We start from the raw sequence: 21627 nt of genomic DNA, 5'->3' as shown, positions 1-21627 counted from the left end.
CTGCTAGCATAGCTTTGAATTTAATTGCATTCCCTGTCCTTTTTAGAGCTCTGCCCTACCATTATTGCTGCTTCTGATAGGATGACAGAGTGGTAAAGTGAGAGGTTGAGCAGCCATCGCCATAGCCAAGCTACCTTGCAGGCTAGCTGGGTTCTCGCGATATCGCCAGATCACATGAGAATCTCATAGATCCATCTTTTCAGGCTTAAAGAAATGTGTTTGTGTCCGGTAAGCCAGAGCATCCTGTGAGGAGCTACTGGTAGCCGTTGGCGTGGCTTAGGTGAGATGACACAAAGAGGCGACTGTTTGTTCAGAACAACAATGGCGGTTCCCAAAGAGGCAAGCGTAGATGCATCAGTTATATCAAAAGTGAAGAGTATTTCTTCGTTGAAAGAAGAAAAGAGAATAGAATGGAAAAAATATGTTATATAAAAAATATATTTTTGTTTTCCCCTAGACCTGCTTCTAGAATAGTTTGATTGACAGATGGTTCATCCAATCACCTGCTACATAGTTTTTCCAAACAGTTTCCATTGATGGCTTCTCAGATGATTCTGTGTAAAAAAACATCTGGTGGGTCAGGTTACACCTGAGCTGTTTTGACTTGACTTTTCAGTGTCATCATCATAACTCACAAACCTCAACTTTTTTCCTTTTAAAGACAAATCTCTAGTCGCATTGAGCAACTGACACTCATTGCTATATTAAACAGCCTCTGGGAATACACCAAGGTTCTTCATTATGCCCACTAGAGTTGACTTAAATTGCAATCTTGGCAGTTTGATTGTAATTTATCAAGACAGAAAAGGTTCTTTTTAGGGGAGTTTTTCCTGAGAAAAGGTTTCTCAGAGGACAGAGGATGAGGATGTGTACAGATTGTAAAGCCATCTGAGGCAAATTTGTGATTCTGGGCTATACAAAATAAACTGAATTAAATTGAATTGAATACAGCATATTTAAGCAATATTATTCAATATCACCATTTTGTCAGAATAAAATGTCAGATTGTTCACTCTGTTACTTCTAACATAACCGTCATTACATCTTACTGTTTGTTTTTTTACCATCATACAAGCTGCTTTCAAGGTACACTATTTAATTATAGCTGCTGATCCTTATATTCACAATGTAAAGGGTTTTAAAATATATATATATTTTTTCTTTTATCAAAATGATTAAATTAAAATATTAATCTAAAGGGATTGGTTGCTGAGTAAATGCACAACACACGTATTCGGGTATGGCATGAAACATGACATAACTCTTTGAGGGCTTCTAGTGGGCAGGTGTAGCATGACAGGGTTTAAAAAGCCAGCATAAGGTAAGTAGACAAAAACACACAGAGACTAGTACAAGGGAGGAAAGACGAGAAGAAGTGAGGGATATGGGGCTTGTGGCACATGACAGGTTGCCCGGTTTGTTGACACAAACAGTTCTTCACAGGATGCACGTCAGTTCTAGGTCGGCCCAACCAGCTGAAAAACAGCTGACAGCGGTGGAAAACATGGGTCATAGCATTTAAGGCCAGAAAGTAACCAAATTTACGTTTTTTTTTTAAAGTATCTGTTAGTTAAGTTAGTTAGCTACTTGGCCAATTAGCCTATTTTTATTTAGTTTAAGCAGTTTATCGCTAAAACCTACTACTCTTTACATTGTCTTTATCTTTGAGTTGTGGCTTATTGTGATGAGATACGAGTTGAGAGAGGGAGCTCTCAAAGACGTTATCTAACAACAGCGACCAGTGTAATCACTTTTTTGGGGGGAAAATTATGTTTCTAGTTGAAAAAAAATCTGTTCCTCAAATTTTATCTTACATTTATTTCTTATGAAACTAAATCTTTGAACCTACAAAGTGAAAAAAAGTTAGAATGATGCATAGAAAATGACCCAATGTCCTTCGTTTTCCTCTTATGTTTCCCTAGACATGTCAGTCCAAGGTGTTTGATCTATCAGATGGAGTGTCCCAGTATGCATGGTTCCCCTGTCGTGAGGCTCATAAGTCAACCTGGGGATATCCTAACTATTGGCTCAAGGTAAGACCTATCTGAAAAGGATGATGCGTTTTGGTGCAATGTTCTGTCATTGCACAGAGGTTCTGTTTCTTGTACATTCTGTCAAGGTACAAGGTGCTTTATAACACCATGGCATCAATATGGTGGCAACTTGAAAAACAAAAGCAAATGCTGAAGAATCATGCACCAACTTGACAGCACATGAGATGCATGAAACATGATTCAAATCAGAAATAGACAAAGAAGAAAACATTCAAGTACATATGGTACTAAGAGAGAGGATAAAGTGTATTTATCGAAAATGTATACCTAAAATGATACATATTTTTTCCTACATTCAGGCCCACTTTTCTCATCCCATGGTGGCAGCAGCAGTGATTATACATCTGGCTGCTGATGGGACTGGTTACCTTGACCAGACACAGTGTAACATCACTGTTCAGCTGGTGGACACCAAGGAGGGCATCCATAGCTTAGGTAAGAACAGTCTTCTGTACTTTTAAATTGCAATTCACGTCTGGTGTCTTAAGCTAAATATGACTGCTGATCTCAAAGGAGTTTTACATACTGTAACTAACTAGAGCTTGTAATAGTTGAGCATATATCATATAGAGCGAAGCTCCCTTAAGCGCATGTCACTCTCGTCCATCTTTTCAGCTTATGCAAATGTACTCATTAGAACACTATATCACTCTTTCAACACCAGCATTTTAGATTTTTCTTAAAGCCTTTTCTTCTCGGCTAATTTACTTTTGGGGTTTGGTTAACATCGACCACCTATCCCTGATTCTCTGCTTCTGTCCCCTACTTCCGACGCCTCAATTTAAATACACTTTTGTCTTTTCTCTTTGTCTCCTCTCCACAGGTGAGTGGCGTCTCAGCTGCCGCACCAACCCTTTGGTGATCCCAGTGAGCCATGACCTGTCAGTGGCCTTCTACCACACCAAGGCTATCCTGGTCATGTTCGCCTCTCGCCTGGTGGCCATCTCCGGAGTAGGCCTGCGCTCCTTCCAGTCCTTCGACCCCATCACGATAAGTGGTTGCCAGAGCAATGAGATCTACAACCCCACAGGCCAGAGGTGAGGCCGAGAAAAAGGGAAATGGAACACCGGTGGACATGAGGCCTACATATGTTACACACATTTCACAACTGGAGACATGCATATGATATCATAAAATGATGTGCACATGTCTACACGAACATGCGGCCACACATAAGCACAACTTGCACAATCTTTCGCCCTTAAAAGGTACAGGAGCCTTGATTTAGAATAATAAGGAAAAAAGAAGGCTTTCATGAATCTCAATATAGGTATACATGTGACGTAGTTAATAATAATTTATTGTGACTCTGCTTATGGGATGCATTGAAGCAACCAAATATATTGAACATTACAACCAAATAAGGTCTGTATTTCACTGTCAAAGCTGTTTATTTTTACAGCGCTAAATCACAAATTTGTGAAAGACCTCAAAAATAAAAAATCTTCTTAACTGCCTGGACAAGATACAGACTTTACATACACACAAAGTGCAAGTGAATGGATACCAATCACACACAGAGACAAGAGATGCAAAGAGCTGTGTTTGTGTGTGGGTTTTTAAGCCAGAGATAGGGGAGACATATTTTAATTAATGATAACAAAGCTACAGCTATTAAAGTAAAATGTTCTCGGTAACATATATTATATCACCGGAAATTAGTAAATCATTTTTACCTGTGGCTAAGCTCTGCAAATTTCCGACAATAGAGTCTGTATTGAGATTGGCTCAATACAAACTATTTGTATGCGCACTGCATACAAAATAGTCCTGCCAAAACATATTTCTCCTGTAATAATGTAATAATATTTTTCCTGTAATAATGTTTGGATTGTTCAGCACGACATTGAAGTATGCAGTCACCGTTTTCACAACTATTACTAGTTATTTAAACAAATGACCTGTCAATCAGGCATCAAAAGTGCTGCCCAGGGTGGATCAGTTTTCCATATTTGGACATTTCAACATATTTCTGTGTGTGACGAAACAATTTGTGACAGCTGACAACTGAGCATCTGAACCAGGAGAAGACATTTCTAGACCTGGCAAAAAACCAGGAGATAACAATTAACACCTATTTAAATACAAAATCTAAATTTTTCGAGACTCCAGTACCTTTAATTTGAACAACTACTAAAATAAATATACATTATAATTTTAACTATTAACCATATGCCGTCTAGTCACGCCTCACAAACTTAGTTAAACCAGACCACACAAGCACAAGGAGACACAATTTGCCAATTTCCACACCACTGTCATGCATGAGACAATTCATACTTATGATGCTCCAACAACCCTTTCAACAAGAAATGCACCAATAAACACCACAATACACAAAGTATGGATGGTCGGGGGTCTGTGCAGAGAGATAGAGCTGTTTGTGGCTTTTGTTGTGTGCCAGTGAGACATCCAGCACCTAAATAGATTAAAACTGCTGTGTATCTGCACCAGCCAGGAAATTGTTTGTTACCACACACAGACACACACACGCACACACACGCACACACACACACACACACACACACACACACACACACACACACACACACACACACACACACACACACACACACACACACAAACTAGTTTATTTCTCCCGGAGTTATCTCTTTTCTTTCATATTCTCCCCTCTCCATCTAATGCAGAGGCTCTTGAAAAATATTTTTTTTCTATGATGGCAAGTCAACCAGGCATAGACACTTATCTTCAGAATGTTAACTTCAACATGCTACAAGCTGAATATTATGATAGAGTGTTATGATCAGCTATTATTTACCGGTCCGTCCTTACAACATCCGTAAAGAATGCTGGCTCAGTTTCTTTGTCTTTTTATGTCATTGATCTGTTTCTTCTCTTCAATCGGCTACAATTAATCATCAGCATTATGTTGTCTACACCAACTTTCCATATTTATTCCCAATTTTTTTTACTTCATTCCGTCCTGACTTCCTCCTTGTTCCTTGTCTCTCTCCCTTTTCCACATCGCCCTTCCTTCTCCCCTTCATCATATGTTATCCCATGCTGTCTTCTCATCCTTTACTTTCGCATCGTGTTCCTTTCCCTCTAACTGTTTGCCATCTCCTTCTCCTGAATTCTCCCCTTTCTGTGCCTCCTGCTACCGCTTTCACTCTCTCATTCTCCTGGGCTGAGCAGCACATTTCCCGTAATACTTATGCCTCCACAAAACACCACATCCCCTTTTCCCTGAGTTGTTAACAACAGGAGCTATTAAGATGACTCAGTTTTATGTTCCATGCTCGTCTGCAAACGCATGCACATGTATGTTTTTCCTTTTCTCTCAGTTTTTTTGCACAATTCTTTTCATACATTTCCATTGTTCTGCATACTCTACTTCTAATTCGCAAGGGAGGAGGATAGTTTTACAGGTAGTTAATTGTAATTTATGTCAGAAATTCCATAGTGACTAGCAGAAAACCACAAAGTGATTTTGTTCCAAGCCAAAGTGGCCACAGAGGAGGCTTCTAGGCTTCCCTAGTTTGTCCTCAAAAAGCCCAGACTTGAGGGACTGCTGCTTGATAGACGGTAAGGAAAACAAATGGATGAAAGGAGCAAGAGATTCAATTCTTGCAGGACAGAGTTTAACAATGTTTCTTTCATCCTCTCTCTGTGCCCCCATACCTTCCCCTCTTTCTCTCTCTCCCTCTTTCGCTTCATAAGGGAACTCTATACTGTAGAATGCGGACTGTTGTAAAAAGGTGCCTTGGGCATCCAAGCCTTCCAAGAGCATTAAATGCCTTCTCCATCAGGCTACCAACATAAATCTGTGGCCAAACTCTGCCATTGTAGCCCGCCATAATATTATCCTGTCGCTCTTAATTCACAAATTACACTCTGCCATGTGTGTGTGCATACAGACACCCTTTTCAGGCACATAGCAAATATGGCGATCTCTTCTTCATGTGGTTTATTGATTTGATATGTTAAGCAGTCATTGATGGATGGATGTGGTTGACTCAAAGCATGGCTTTTGTGTTTGTTAGCAAATGTGTGACTGCTTCCATGTTTGCGTGTCTGCAGTGTTATATTATATACAAAATTCCAAGTTGGTTGTTACTTTAAATGTGGTTTTTAGTTTATTTCTCTCTCTCTCTCTTTCTCTCCCTTTCTTATTCCCCAACCTTCCCTCCCACCTACACGCACACGCACACACACACACACACACACACACACACACACACACACACACACACACACACACACACACACACACACACACACACACGCTCACTTGTAGTTGTGTACATTATTCGTGTGAAGCCATTGACTGCCAGGAACCATTAATCCGCAATGCAGAGCTAAAGTGCAGTAGCCCTGGCCGCCACTTCTACAATGGAGACCGCTGCACCATCTACTGCAACTCTGGATATGTCCTGCAAATCCACCAGGATGATGACATCATCAAGAGTCAGGTAAACACACTGCTACACATGTGTTTAAACACACACAGGCCATCAGAGAGCTCAGTGCACAAAGAGGCACATTAAATGCATAAACGTACACATGCAAACGCTTAAGTGCAAAAGCATATCTACAGCATATGGGAACATGCGTGCAAACATGCATTTGTGAATGCACACATGAACATGCATTGAAGCAAACTCAAGTACACAAATGGGCATATAAAAGGAGTGCAAACACGCTTTCTTTCTGCTCAGCTCTCTATCTGCATTGATTTTGTCACCTGCAAAAAAACTAGGCTTGGGACGGCAAGCCTCTAGGGAGGATGACATCATGACAATCCAGGTAGATGAGTGCCGCACCGAGGAGTGGAGACGCCACTGTCTTTTCCTCTTGTTGGCTTGCTAAACACAGACACACACACACACACACACACACACACACACACACACACACACACACACACACACACACACACACACACACACACACACACACACACAAACACACAAACACACACACACACACAAAGCATATTCCTTACAAGCACAAGCATAATAGTGTTTAGTCTCTTGCTGAGCATGCTGCACCATCACCTCAAACAGTCACTTTGTATCGCTACTCCACCGGGACGATGACATCATTGCATAGTGTCTGCTCCCTCTCCCTCCCTCGCTCCATCCCTGCTCATTTTGCACACATTGAAGTCTCTGTTAAAGGGCAGAGAAATTGCTACCGCACTCTCCCAGCAGCACACATTTAATGCTTCCATGTCGATACCAAGACACATACAGTAAGTACAGACAAGCTTCTGCATGAACAGGTCACAGATGCGGATAGATACAGTATACACACAGATGCGTGCACACCACAAATAAACAAACAAACAGGGTAGTTGACACCACATCGTAAACCTTTTGGTTTAGGGCCAAGCTGCTGTAAAGGCCATATAAATGCTTTATCTATCTCTACGGCTCTGTAAAGAAGTCTGCAAGACTTTAATGCTCCCTTAGAGAGATGGGAGTTTCAGAGAACAAAATAATTTAGTTTTTATATATTTCTGTATAAAACTGTATGTGTGGGTGTTTGTAAAGCATAAGTCCATAAGTCACACATGAAGTCTCTACCTGCATTGCAGGAAATATGCAGCTAATATGCCGGTACAACTGTTAAATGAAAGTAGGAACAATACAGGGTCAAGAACGTAATGGGTTATGGACATCTGAAAAAAAGGCATTTTCACATGGAGCAAGCGAACCATTACAAGACTACGGTAATTTAATACGACTGTTTCTGGTTCAAGGAGATCACGAAAAAACATTACTTGTCTCGCAAAATTGATGAATATCAAATACATTACAAGAACATTGGCATTGTACAGATACAGCTCCTTGTACGCCATGTTCCGCCTTCTGCTGCCTACATGTGAATATAGCCACTCCCAATCTTCTTCTTCTGTAGAGTTTTATGGCGGTTGGCAAACATTACTGCCATCTGCTGGCTGTTTCCCTTGCCCCATCTCTTCTGACATTGTTATGGCATGTTTGGAAAGTCGCAAAACGGAAATATTACTAATCACTAGCAGTGCCTGAAAGGTTATCCCAGTTATTTACCGGGATCTATGTGTAAAAGTGTGATTTTTTCTTTGGTATTTGGTATTCTGACATGAACGATGTGTTCGTTCTCCCATCTTTCACATGGCTGTGGCAATGATCTGTAACTCATCATAATTGGAGAGTTTCTAGAACCACAAAGCCCTTCAGGTGTCCCTCTATCTTCCACTAAATGGACTTACTCAAAAATAATGTATACTGTATCTGCATATAGAATTTAGAACAAGTTTGTATGCATGCATGAAGCATATCCATGCTGTATGTACAAACACTATGAGAGAAGTTCTCCATTGAGTCTGCATAAACTTCTAATTGCACCAGATTTTGATTGACAGTGAGCAATTGTTGCTATTCATCAATACCAGTTGATTTAGTTATAAATTAGGCTTTTCAGAGAGAGAGAGGCAGGACAGTACAGAGAAGGCTTGATGAAGGGGAGAAAGAGGAGAATAGCAAACCAAGTAGGACTATGCCCAATATCAGTCTTTCGACTCATGGTTTGCCCAAAATGATATCTGATAGTTCAAAGGTATTAAGAGGTTGTTATATACAATTTCATTTTCAAATGAGCATTTTGGGTTTGATTTTTTATAAATGATGCTATGCTAAAGTCGTCTCCCTAAGCTCCAAAATCATTTTGAGCTCAGCAAGGACAAGTAAATCATTGCGTTCAGTTGACATGCCAATAGAAAAAAAAAAGAGTAGATGTTCAGACTGAATGATGTTTAGAATGACCATAATCTAATCCTTTTTAACTCACCCTGTCTGCCATAGTAACAGTTTATTCTATTACTAGTTTGTTGATACATTTCAAGTCCAGCCTTTTACCCATCACTCTTTTCTTTTTCCTAAAAGAGTGAAACAATTCTCTGGAAAATTATTTAACCAGTTGTGCGACCCTACAGGGGCAGTAGAAGTCTGTCTCCGAGAGCCTTCTAAGACTCACAGAATCTCAGGGTACATCTGCTCTCATCTCCCAATCCCATGAGATAGTTGAAAATCGCATGTAAAAAAGATGGAAATGTAACAAAATTAAATACAAAAACAACTTTATCTCAGATTGTCTCTATCCCCTCAGTGTATATGTCTTATTTTGCATCTCCCCTTCTTTTTTCAGCCACACAAGTGCTTAAAAAGACACATAGACAAGGTTTAAAAGTGCAGCATGAAGCACAATCCCTTCATTAGCCAATTGCATTCTTGTTTCAGTGATGTCAAAGTTGTTCTGGGAACACCACCTTCTCAGATAGTGTTATCTTCAGAACAAATTTCCCTCTGTCTCTTTTTCCTTTCTTTCCCTATGTTTGAAATGGTTAGGGCTTTTCCTTTAACAGAATATAGGCTTCACAGCTGTCCACCATTGAACAATCCCATTAAAACACAATTACCTGCTATATGATTGCCCTTCCATTTTCTTTTAATGACCAAAACACCTTCTTTAGATCTTATCAAAGAAATGGCAAAAATGTTACACACATTTAGAAATAACTCTTAGTATAATTTGAACGATTTTATCCAATATAAATTTAAGGGCTATTAAGAGCCACATCAACATATTATTTCGGCCATATCCATTTGAGTGGGAAGTCAGCCAGCTCAGCTAAGGAAATACTTTTATGTACATGTTTTATGGGCGCCCAAATGCAGAAAAGCCGATCATGATGTTCTCATGCATGGCTTTTCTGTGGGTGCTCCAGTTTTCTCCTACTCTATAGGCTATGCATATAAGGTACTGTATTATAAATCCTCTTGCCTTTGACCTTTATCAAGGAACTGGCCTGAGAGCTGGAGTTGATCCAGATGTGCTGCGTTAGTAAGGATGTGTCGAATGCAGAGAACAAATATCACCATGGGAATTAATAAACTATAACCTATCTCAAATTTTACATCTTATTGTGGTCTATATCCCTTGCCTCCCAGCCATGGAGTAGAACAGTTAACACACACTGTAAATAATATGTTTTGGACTAACTTTAAATGCGATTGTTGCTTATTTGGATGAACTATAATAAAGTTATTATAAAAGTTATTATTTAATGTTCAAGCAAAAATACTTTCTACAAGTTTTCAGGGGCTTTAAAGACAGTGAAATGAAGAATACATTTTTCCAAGTTCTGTACTACGTCAATTGTTCATTTATATCTTGTTATATACTAAATATATGTCAAAATCTTAATTCTTTAAAATCACTCATAACCGCCACCAATATATTCTGCATGACGAGAAAATACGTTTCATTACAAAAGCTAAGGAGGCCCTAAATTCTGTTAGACTGTGACTGTAAAGTCAATCAGGCTATTTTTTTTCATTCATTTTTACACTCAAAACAAAAGCTTGCACATGTTGGTTTGTTACAGAATCAACTGTTTTGACCTGGTTATCATTTAAAAACAACAAAATTTAAAAAAGAACCCTTCCAGAATTGTATGTACTGTATGAATGTACCGCTTCTGAGTACTGTTGGATTCTCAGTAACACTCTCAGCACATTTTACTGTTCGGAACACATTCTTGTCCACGTCATTTGTGCAACTGTTGAGTTTTCTACCAGAAAGTGTGTATATTCCAGGCAAATAAAACCTCTCTGCTTGCAAGTAAAGCTAATTTCTTTCTGTTACTCCAAAATGATTTCTTAAAGGGTTTTCCATGAAAACCAGACCATAATATATTATAGATAATTCCACTACTAAGCCATACTGTTATAACTCTACCTAGCAAAGTGCAAGTGTATGTGGCAACTATACTTTTTCTATGTACTAAAGTGTTTGTGTGCCATCCAAGCTCAGGCAAACCCCTAAGACTAAGGAAGAGGCTGTCTGTATGTCGGTTCATTTGTCTGTTAGTCTGTCTGGCATGAATTAGCCAGAGTAGCCAAAGGTTGTTAAAATCGCTTCTGGAAGAAAAATAGTCGGCTGTAAATTTTTTACAGGAAGATAAATTCCCACACATTTACACACGCAGTACACATACAAAGGCATACAACCCTTTATACACTTAGACACTCAGGGATACATTAAATGATTAAATGCAAAAACAACTCATGGCAGATGTATGTAAATGTAAATGTTTTTCTGTGTGTGCATTTATGTGTGTTTGTGAGAGCATACACACAGTTTTACACAGGTGTTTTAAGATGGACAAAACTTGTAGATTTACACTCTCATTTTCACAAACTTACTTACCCTTCCATTTGCACACAAATTTACAGTCAACACATTAACACTAAATAGGTCCTTCCACATTTCTCCCATCATGATTGACTCTTTCAACTCTACACCCAGTTATTTTCCAGCAGGCACTCACATGCGATGCATATGTTACTGTGCTGGATATCCAAATATGAAAGGAGCTTATTTATTTTGAAGGAACTTGATACTGTTATGCAGTATCATATAATGGGATCAAGATGAAATATAGAAATACATGGGAAGAGAGAGGTTATAAAGTAATAGATATGTAATGCTAACTGAGTCCAGCTTGTGTGGCCTTAATGTTTGGACACTCTTTAAAAGGATGTGGGTAATTAAGGTCAACCAAAACAAGAGTAGAGTGTAATTCATGGTAAAAACACAGGTTTTGTTCTGAGAGGGAAAAGTCAAAATGATTGAGCTCTTACAGCTTTGTTGTGAGATTTCTTGGCACTGCAATCAATTTAAGCATTCCTGTTGCGTTACATGGTCATTTTTTATGGAAGTGGATGAAAACAGATGAGATTTGGATTATGCAGTGGCTTCCTATTTTGGTCTCATCTCTACACAAATCATGCCACAAGCCATATAATTTACAGGAATCAGCTATTTCTTTCGGAAATAAACCACATTTTTGGCATGTTTGTGGTCAGAAAAGTCATTTTGAAATGTGATGTTTTGGAAACATAGTTGCCATTTACATTTCCAGGTGCTAACTAGTAATCTCAGGTTGGATATCTACTTCAAAAATATTTTTTCATCATTGTCTTTTAAATTGTCATTACCTCCCTACAGCAATCTACATGTAAAATGCTCTGCCAAAAAAAATAAAAAGATCTGTTATCTGGGGTTATTGGAGGACTATAATAAACCCGTCCAATCATTACATTCGGCCCGAATGGTGCCAAGTTTTGAGCCAGTGCTGCTAGCTACTTTAATTGGAAAAGAGATGGCAACACTGGGCTTTTTTTTTTTTGTTTAATTTATTGTTTTTTAATTTTCAAAATCAAGCTCTTGCTAGTTTTTTAAGATTACCAATCCTAGCTTTAATGCTGTATGCTATTCACAATGTTCTCATAACTCTAGATCTGGAATGGTTACCCACTCATATGTGTACAGGGCGTATAAACATTGAGTTCACACACACACACACAAACACACGCACACAATTAATGCAAGACATGTGGCTTTTGCAAGCATCAGTCAGACCCTGCTAGGTCATAGCTCCTTCAGCAGTACCCTTAATGGCTGTTATTCCAATCAGGGGCTGTTCTCAATGATAGGTCCATAACAGGAATGAGAGGGACGTTAATTTACTATACTAGGTTCTATACCGTGCTGTAGACTTGAGTTGGTCTATGTTTGTCATAGTAGAGTAGTGTTCCCACTGTTAGGTTCGACTCCTGGCCTCAGTTCCTTTCAGATTTTTCATGTTCTCCGCATGTGTGGATTTCCTCTGGGTTCTCCAGTTTCCTACCACATTCCAACAACATTCAAGGACCCAGTCACACAGGATGCACTTTGTACGTTTGAAAAGGTGACACAGTCTTTTTCAATTTCAGAAGTTTGCACAGGAAGAATCACTGGAAATATATTTTTTCTTCTGAATATATACTTTTTTTCTGTTGACAGGCAACTCCATAGTTGACTACTGATCACTAGGCCATGCGGCAACATTTGTGACATTAGCTAATTTAAGAAGAAACTGATGAGCTGTAGTGCTCTTTATCTTTTTTTCCCACCTAACTGAAAACAAAGATTGATTACACGCGATACCTGAAAATAATTTTTGATTGTTTTTGATGTAAAAGTAAAAAAACATATCAGTAAACATGACCACTTTTTTTTGTATCATTATTACGCAGAAACTCAGAAAGAGGATAAATCCTTAGAGGCTTGTATTCCAGTTGGGAAAGATTCCCTCTTTGTTGTCACACTTCCACCAAAGTCAATCTGTGTTGTGTTAGGGCTGATTGTGCAGTTGTTGGATATCAGTTGTCTGAGTGGCATGACTTGACCTTACAAATGCTATCAGCAGTTACCTGAGCTGCTGGGTAGCCTGTGAGACTTACTGATGTACAGCAAACTAAGCCGGATCAAGCTTTGTTGGGTTACACACTGATTGGAGACTTGTTGGAGTGAGTGCTGAATTGCTGTAGTCATATTTTGTGAGGTAAACATTTACAGGGTGTGTGTGTGTGGGACATCAATCTGTCATATCAATGCAAAAGTGAATACATACGGATGTAATCCATATGCTGTAGCTGTCACTATCTGTCACTATCTAACATTCTGATTTGATGTCTTGTTTTACTGCTAGTCGGACACTGCAGTGACTATGACCTGTGCAAATGGGAAGTGGAACAAACAGGTGTCATGTGAGCCTGTGGACTGTGGTCTACCAGACAAATACCATGTCCATCCGGCCCATTTCGACTTCCCTGAGGGCACCACCTACGGCAGGAAAAGCACCTTTCAGTGCCGAGAACCTGCCCAGCTCGTAGGTGAGATACATAGAAGAGCTTGCACACATGTATACAGAGATACATATTTTCAGGCTGTTATCCTTAGGATGCCTGATATTAGATGGAAGTCAATTTTATTCTTAAAGGTTAACAAATGAATTGAATGATTTTGCCTTCAATCGTACACATTAAATACACATTAGGATCCTGATTAATTATTGGTCTTGGATTGGTCTTGTGTATATATTAAATATATATACACATAAATTTAAATCACTGAAATTTAAAATTAGTTTATACATATTCATTTTAGTCATTTAATTGTCCTTATTCTGTTTCTCAATAAACACATTTCATTTAATGACAACACAGAATATTCATCTACCCTTGTCTTCTTTTTCTCCCCAGGTACAAACAACACTCTTACCTGTCTAGAAGATGGTCTCTGGTCCTTCCCGGAGGCTCTTTGTGAACTTCGCTGCCCAGCCCCTCCTCCTGTACCCAATGCTGTGCTGCAGACCAAGCGCTGCAACGAAACCGGCCTCAAAGTGGGAACGCTCTGCAAGTACAAGTGCAAGCCAGGCTACCATGTCAGCAACAAACCTAAGAGGTAAAGAGAGACATAGAAATGGCTGTTGGTTATTAATTTGGTTCTTCATCAAAACATTTTTTTCCAATTGAATGTAAGTCTTGGAACCAATTCAATTTAAAGACTTTCTATTTATATTAACCTCTATATAAACTAAACTAAAGTTACACAAAGTCTAATTGTCAATCGTCTTCTCTCCTTTTAGGCGTGCATTTAAGCGCCAGTGCACAGAGGATGGCAGCTGGCTAGAGGGAGCATGTGAGCCAGTGACTTGTGATCCCCCACCTCCCATCTTCCACGGATCCTATCACTGTACTGATGGCTTCCGCTTTGACAGCGTCTGCAGACTCAACTGCTCTGATCCTGCCGGTAATACTGCTATTGCCGCCACAGGAGGCTCTGCCCATACGGTGAGGCTGCTGCACGCTCCATGCAAGCAGGTCTGTCCATCTCTTTCCTCTCTTTCTATTCTTGCTTTATCTATATGTATGTCTTCTTTTTGTCATGTATATAAAAAGTCAGATATTCTATCTTTTTCTCCCGTCTTTGCGTCCCCTCTGTTGATTACTTTTAGGGCTCAAAACGAATGCTTTATGATTCACAGGAAGCATTTGTATTTGTTGACTGTTTAGCACCAAGGCCCTTTAGAATGCAGTATTTGTCATGTTTGTTAAAATAGTGTTTGTTTAAAGCACATTTTTAGAAAGATACCGCATAGGTATAATAAACTCATGATAGCTGATAAGATGCAAAATGAATGATTAAATGAAGCATGTTCCCCAATACACTCACTTTCCTCTTTCTATCTAATGCTTTTTAAACTGCTCTCACTGTCGGAACACTTGTCTCTCTCTGCCTCTTTCCCTCCCTGTCTCCCTTAGCCCTACTCAATTTGACGCCATGCTAATTAGATTGCTATTGATTTTCAGAATAGTCCTGCTGCCACAGACTTTTGAAATGCATACACCTTTTAATCTATTCTGACTCTAAGGCGTTGTGGGTTAGATGTCTGATACATTTTGGATTGTATTTCCCCCTTTGCAGCGGTATGCCATCTCAATGTTCTTGGCTTGGTACTGTTTGCCTGTCAATATGTATGTATAATTGTTTTCTTGTCAATGTATTTGTTACTTTCAGGGTGCAGGGTCCAATGTGATCCGTTGTAGGAAAGATGGAAACTGGACAGGGTCGTTCCGCCTATGCCCACACAGCAAAGGCCAGTGTTCTTTACCTCAAAACCTCCATTATAGCCTACAGTACTCATGCAAACGAGGACACGGCATAGGTCTGTATGCACATATTTACTCTTTTATAACAAAAAAATATGTTTTCTAACTGCGATGTCATCCTTCATTGTTCATATTACTCACAGCTTTTGTTAAGTGTACTATTATCCTTCATTGTTCATTCCTTTCCATTTTGTACTGTTTGTAAACATTTTAATGAGAATCAATGTAATGTCTAAAGCACTGTAAAGTAACCGAGCATTTTAAATATCACTCTGTGTCATAAACAATTGAAGAGGGGAAGGAGACGTTGTTTGAAATGCATCAATCTAGGTGTTGTTTGTGCATACTTTTATTGTTTTTTGTTTCTCTGTTTCTCTCTTGTTCACCCACACACAGGTGAGGAGTGTGAGCTGACGTGCAGAGAGGGTAACAACGATGTGGTGATCCTCCCTAGCAACATGACAGTAGAAAATGTACTTATAGAACATTGGAGGAACCCGCACAAAGTCAAAGTAAGTTTGTACGTGTGCTTGTGTCTACCTCACAACTCTGACAGACGCACTTCACAAAGTTCTGCGATCCACAACTCTCCTGTAAGGAATTTAACATATAGTGTCGACATCCTGGGTCTACTACCCACAATGCAAAACACCAGCATTGCAACCGTTCAGACAATTTTATTCTATTTTTAACTGGAAGTGTGAAAACATGCTGCTGCCCTTTTGTGTCCACGTCCTCAATATAATATTCAACTACCTTCTTTGAGAAACAAAAAGCTGCAAAGAATCATTAGAAATTAATTGACATTTTTAGCGTTCAATTTCCCATATATTTGTCCTATCCAGAAATAACGTGTTGTGAAAAAGCAAAACAAAGCTTAAACAAAGTAGACTACCACTACAGTTATGGACAAGTTGTAAAACCTTATCAAATGGATTGTCATCAGTCATTAGTATAATTTTATGAAATTAACCTCTGCTGCTCACTGGTTAATGACCTCATTTCTTTAAGATACAATGCACAGCTACTGACTTTGCTGAATATGGACTGTTTGCTTAAACTGGCAGGTAGCAAAATACAGGGCTAAGATGTTAATTTAGGGAAAGTCATTAAAAACAGAAATGTACACCTTGTTCCATTGGGCGTGCAACTGAGTGACACCCCACCCCCCATGGTGTCATTGGAGCTTGTGGTTAGGGTTAAGAGGCAGGGATGGGCTATGGTGTGAATATAAACATGTGTCTGTGTAGCTGGAGAGTACTAGACTACATAACCTGTTCCTATTTTGCTCTCCCCCTCTCTTTTGTAAGCTTAATGTTCTTTTAGCCGTGGAGTCAGAGACTAAATAGCATCATGTTTTGATACCAGAGAAGGAGAAAAGAGAAGCCAGGGCAGAGTAAAGGAACACTTTGTATTTTTCACTGTATTTTTTTTTCCTACAACTCCTTTTGTTTTTGTTTCAGAGTCACACTGAGTCAGCAGCTTTTTTGTGGTGGATGTCAGGAGAGAGCAGTGGCTTGGGCCACATGGACATGAAATGATCTGTTTTTCATGGATTTGTGTAATTGATATGATTTTTGCTCAGTGGTAATTTGAGACCTGAGGCTCTGCTGTTTGGGGGGCAGAGGATAGCATAAGAGAAGTCAGAGAAGTGAGGGTGGTGGGGTGGTGGGGTGATGGTTTCCAGTGTTAGGAGAGTGGAGGAGGAAGAGTAGTGTTTTTGCTGGTAGTGTGTACTTATGCATGTGCCAATGTCACATGTTTTGTCCTGTGCCACTACCTATTAACTGATTGATTCCAAATAGACTAATTTGAGAGTACATACAAAAACACACACACACACACACACACACACACACACACACACACACACACACACACACACACACACACACACACACACACACACACACACACACACACACACACACACATGCACGAATAAGGGTCCTATATGGTCCACTTAGATAGCTCCCTGTTTCATTCAAGAAGCAGAAGAATTGATGCAACAGGAATTGCAAGGCAATCATCATCATTCATGACAATGGTGTACAGTTGTAGTAACAGAAGAAGTGTAGTAAGTTGGAGGTATCATAACATGCTTCCAAACTCCCCTCCAGATTGGGATTCTTTATACAGTATCTAAAAGAGAATTCATGTCCCCAAATGCCCTTTCTAGTTTTACTTTGCTGAGTTGGAGGTTAATGTTGCCCACCTTAATAAGTGATGTTGATTTATTGCCTTTAAACTAGTTGTATTTTGGTTCTTAGTGTGACCCACTTAGAATTCTCCCCTGATTCCCTACCGCCACCTCCACCTCTTCTTTTTTCCTGTCCCTCTATCTCTAACAATTCTGCACCCCCCAGCACCCTCCTCCCCCTTTATCAGCAAAATTACCCTGTCGGGCTTGCTGTGGAATTAGTCATTTTCTACATGACATGACCTCGTCTGTGGTGGCGCTGAGATAGGGATCTATTTTTATGTGGTATCAGCGCCCCGGGGAGGTTTCAGAGGGTGAGGATCCTACACGTAGTGAGGGGTGAGGCCAGGCCACAATCATGGATTATCATGATTTACGGCCTTGCTGAGAGAGGGAAAAAAAAACGTGAGGAGAGAAAAAGAGAGAGAGGGGAAGAGAAGGAGTTTCTGGATGACATCATCATAGCAGAGCACGGAAAAGGAGAATAAAAGTACAGTAGTTGCAAAAAGTTTCAGCTATAAGACAAAGTAATGTGCTTAATCTTCCACCATATAGGGACTAACCCTCATAGCCCTCATCGCTTAACACACATGCTCACACACACCACAGACGTTCCTGCATTCTGCTATGCAGTACTAAAGCCCAGTACTCCTCAGATGCTATGTCGTTCTTTCTTTTCACCTTCAACCCCCCCATTTTGTTTTTTGCATTGATTTGCTGACAGCACTGAAATGAAAAATACCTTAGTTTGCAGCAACAAAAGAGAAGCGCCTCAACTTTTGGAGATATTAGGATGCAGGGGGTCTGGGAAATGGACCATCTAAGGTCAGACAGTCCTTTGCTGTGGATGATACTTTTGATCATGCAAACTACTATCCAAGTCTGGGGTCACACTTGAGCTGTAAACAAAACCCTTTCCACCTGCTGGCTCAAGTAGACTCATATACTCTACGCCTGACAACGATAGACACACACTATATGAATACATAGCATAGTATATGCATTTTCATTTACCTACAGTAAAGACCTACATGAATGCATTTGCACATGCAGGTTCACATGTTATGCACAGAGCTGCTCATACTGCCTGGACACAAATGTTTTCTGTTGCATTTCAATGAAGAGCACAGTGGGAGAACAGGATGGAATTCCACACATTCTGCAAAGATATTTGAGAACATGGTGCTTTTTACCCCTCTCTCTCTCTCTCTCTCTCTCTCTCTCTCTCTCTCTCGCTCCCTCTCTCTCTCTCTCTCTTTCACTCCATCAGTTCTACCCCTTAGCCGTGACTTACTTATGAAAAAAAATGTATTTAATAATTTAGATTGTTTTATCTTGTATTAATCAACTAATTCTGCTGTTCTGGTGGGTAAAGGTCAATGGAAGCACATGAGGATTTTTGAATTCCCCTGTGCTTTGCTGTGTTAGATGTGTGAGTGTGTGTGTCTGTGCGCGTGGCTAGAAAATGCCTTGTGACTTTAGTTAGTGTAAGAGTTATATGGATTGAAATGCAGGTAAAAAAGAACAGTCTTAGCAAATCTGTTTAAATGCTGTTCATAAAGGGAATAACCCAAACAACGGAAAGCACCAGTATAACTTTATTAATTACACTTCACCTCAACTTTTGTCCTTTTTTTTTCAGAGTATAGTCTGTACAATGGGACTGAAATGGTATCCACACCCAGAATTGCTCCACTGCATCAAAGGATGTGAGGTAAGGACTGGACCTGTATTCGATCTTTGTTTTTGTCTTTGTTTTTGTGGAGTAATAGTCTCATCTATCATACGAGACTTTAATACTTAATAATCCTTCCACCTTCCTGGACCCCAAACCAAACCGAGCGATGGGAAATGTTTCATACATGCTGCCAGATTTGAGTGTAAATGCTTATACTGGCCAATATTCCAGTTTTTAATTTTTAATGTTGAATATACATACTCATAAAAGCATGAAAATAACACAAAATATACATAAAATCTCCTGTCAGAATTTGTAAGTCTTATTATACTTGTAGGTATGGCTGAGATGGGCAGGATAGCTGATTAGTTCATTACTTTATTTGACAGTGACTGTGCATATTAATAACATTTCTGAAAATATGCCAGGGTTTAAAGTATATGTGTGGGGTTCAAGTTAAAAGTACAGTAGTTTTTAACAAACTGGCAAGTAACTGTAGAGATTGAGGTTGCTGATGTCAACCTCCTGCACAGGGTGCACGGGTGGTTGCCAGCATAAGCCACTTAAGCCTTTGTAAGCCACTCAAAAAGGCTGTCATCAAAGGCCATCTGGTATCAGCTCATTGACATTTATTAGCTTGTTGTAATCTGATGATATTACCTCTTACAAACGTAATCATTTGATCATGTGCTAAACATGCCTTTCTTCTAAAAATTGTGCATTCACATGAGAAGTCAACATGTGAAAGAATTCCACTACACGTCATGGTAGAATGATTTCATCTATTCAGTTTATGCCAACTGGATAACCTGATTGGTAACCCAAGTGGCGAGGGTGGGGCCAACCCAATAAATCACCTTATTGGAGTGTTTTGTGAAGTGAATAGTTTATGGTGTCCTCAGTTTGATTTATGGGTCTGGCCCACTAAGGGTTTAAAAAGTCACAATGAAAGATGAGGGAAGTTTAATGCATGAGATTTGTCTGAATTTATCTAGAGACCTCTAAAATATACTGAAATGCTCAAGAGGAAAGTACCACTAGAAAAAAAAGGAATCCTTGTTAATTCACCTTTTTACCATTATCAACCATTTTAAATGTAGCATTTTCTTTTCAGTGTTTTTTTTACTAATTACACACTGTTCCTGATCTGTCTCGATAGCCATTCATGGGAGACAACTACTGTGATTCAATCAACAACAGAGCCTTCTGTAACTATGACGGAGGAGACTGCTGCCAATCCACTGTCAAGACCAAGAAGGTTAGTGGCATGCGTGTACCTCAGAATAAATCTCACACTTCACACAAAGATATGATTTTGGATCAGGTCCTGGTCACACTGATCAACAGTCAGTGTTTGTTCCCCAACTCTGGAGTCACACAAAGCTTAGGAATAAATCCCCCCTCCCATATGCGATCATTTTTCCCTTTCCCTGTGCCTCACCACCCACTTGGACTTTTTCATTTTCTCACTGCTATGCATCAAGCTTTATAAATAATAATTTCTACCTACACAAGGTACGTTTAATGGGAACCCCAAATCAAAAAACTGTTGAAGACTGCTGTATTGTATGTATACTCTTGGACCTTCTATAAACAGATTCTTCTTTCATTTGCTTTGTTTCTAGTTTTAGATTACTGGTAGACAGTTTACTGATATCACATCCAAGCGAGTGGGAGTTTTCATACTTCATCAATAGTCCTCGTCTCTCTGTAATATTCAGTTTCCCAATGTGTAAAAGAGCTATATTTGTCTCTGTGTGCCTGAATTTATGTGAAGTTACTCATAACCCAATGTGGGTAGTAATTCTAATCTAATTTAGTTATCACAGATACACAAGATCATGATTATAAGAACTTGGATTATAATTTACCCGTTCCTAATATGATTAATAGAAAGTCACATCTGTCAGCGCTCAATAAACTGTGTCGTATTTCAGCATTAAGCTAAGCATGTCAAAAAGTTTGATCATCCTTCTGGTAGTAACTCTCTTAATTCAGGGAGGTGCTTTGTCTGGCTCTTTCCAGCCAGCTGCTGGCAAAGGAACTGACTGGAAGTCTATTGTAGCTTCTGTGCAGCAGCATCTGCTTCTCTGGCCTGGCCTGTTTCCGTGAATCTGGCAAGGGACTTAAATTGTCCTCCTGGCATATCCATCTGTATGTCTGGCTGGACTTATATTGCGGTCTATGGGT

General features: G+C 39.5%; 1 protein-coding gene across 1 annotated transcript in view; it reads left to right on the top strand.

Annotated features, from left to right (window-relative positions):
* Window positions 1–21627, top strand: part of pappaa (pregnancy-associated plasma protein A, pappalysin 1a) — a 79611-nt gene that overhangs the window by 46753 nt on the left and 11231 nt on the right. Inside the window, exons 11-21 of the mRNA XM_054612929.1 lie at window positions 1923–2033; window positions 2354–2489; window positions 2878–3091; window positions 6313–6487; window positions 13597–13780; window positions 14150–14351; window positions 14536–14770; window positions 15468–15615; window positions 15956–16071; window positions 19402–19473; window positions 20597–20695. Coding sequence (XP_054468904.1) covers window positions 1923–2033; window positions 2354–2489; window positions 2878–3091; window positions 6313–6487; window positions 13597–13780; window positions 14150–14351; window positions 14536–14770; window positions 15468–15615; window positions 15956–16071; window positions 19402–19473; window positions 20597–20695 — 1692 coding nt within the window. The remainder of the gene's footprint in view (window positions 1–1922; window positions 2034–2353; window positions 2490–2877; window positions 3092–6312; window positions 6488–13596; window positions 13781–14149; window positions 14352–14535; window positions 14771–15467; window positions 15616–15955; window positions 16072–19401; window positions 19474–20596; window positions 20696–21627) is intronic.

This window comes from Anoplopoma fimbria, chromosome 14 (assembly GCF_027596085.1).
Source record: "Anoplopoma fimbria isolate UVic2021 breed Golden Eagle Sablefish chromosome 14, Afim_UVic_2022, whole genome shotgun sequence".
Classification (NCBI taxonomy): Eukaryota; Metazoa; Chordata; class Actinopteri; order Perciformes; family Anoplopomatidae; genus Anoplopoma; species Anoplopoma fimbria.
Note: the sequence above shows the minus strand (reverse complement) of the source record. Positions and strands in the feature narration are given on the sequence as shown.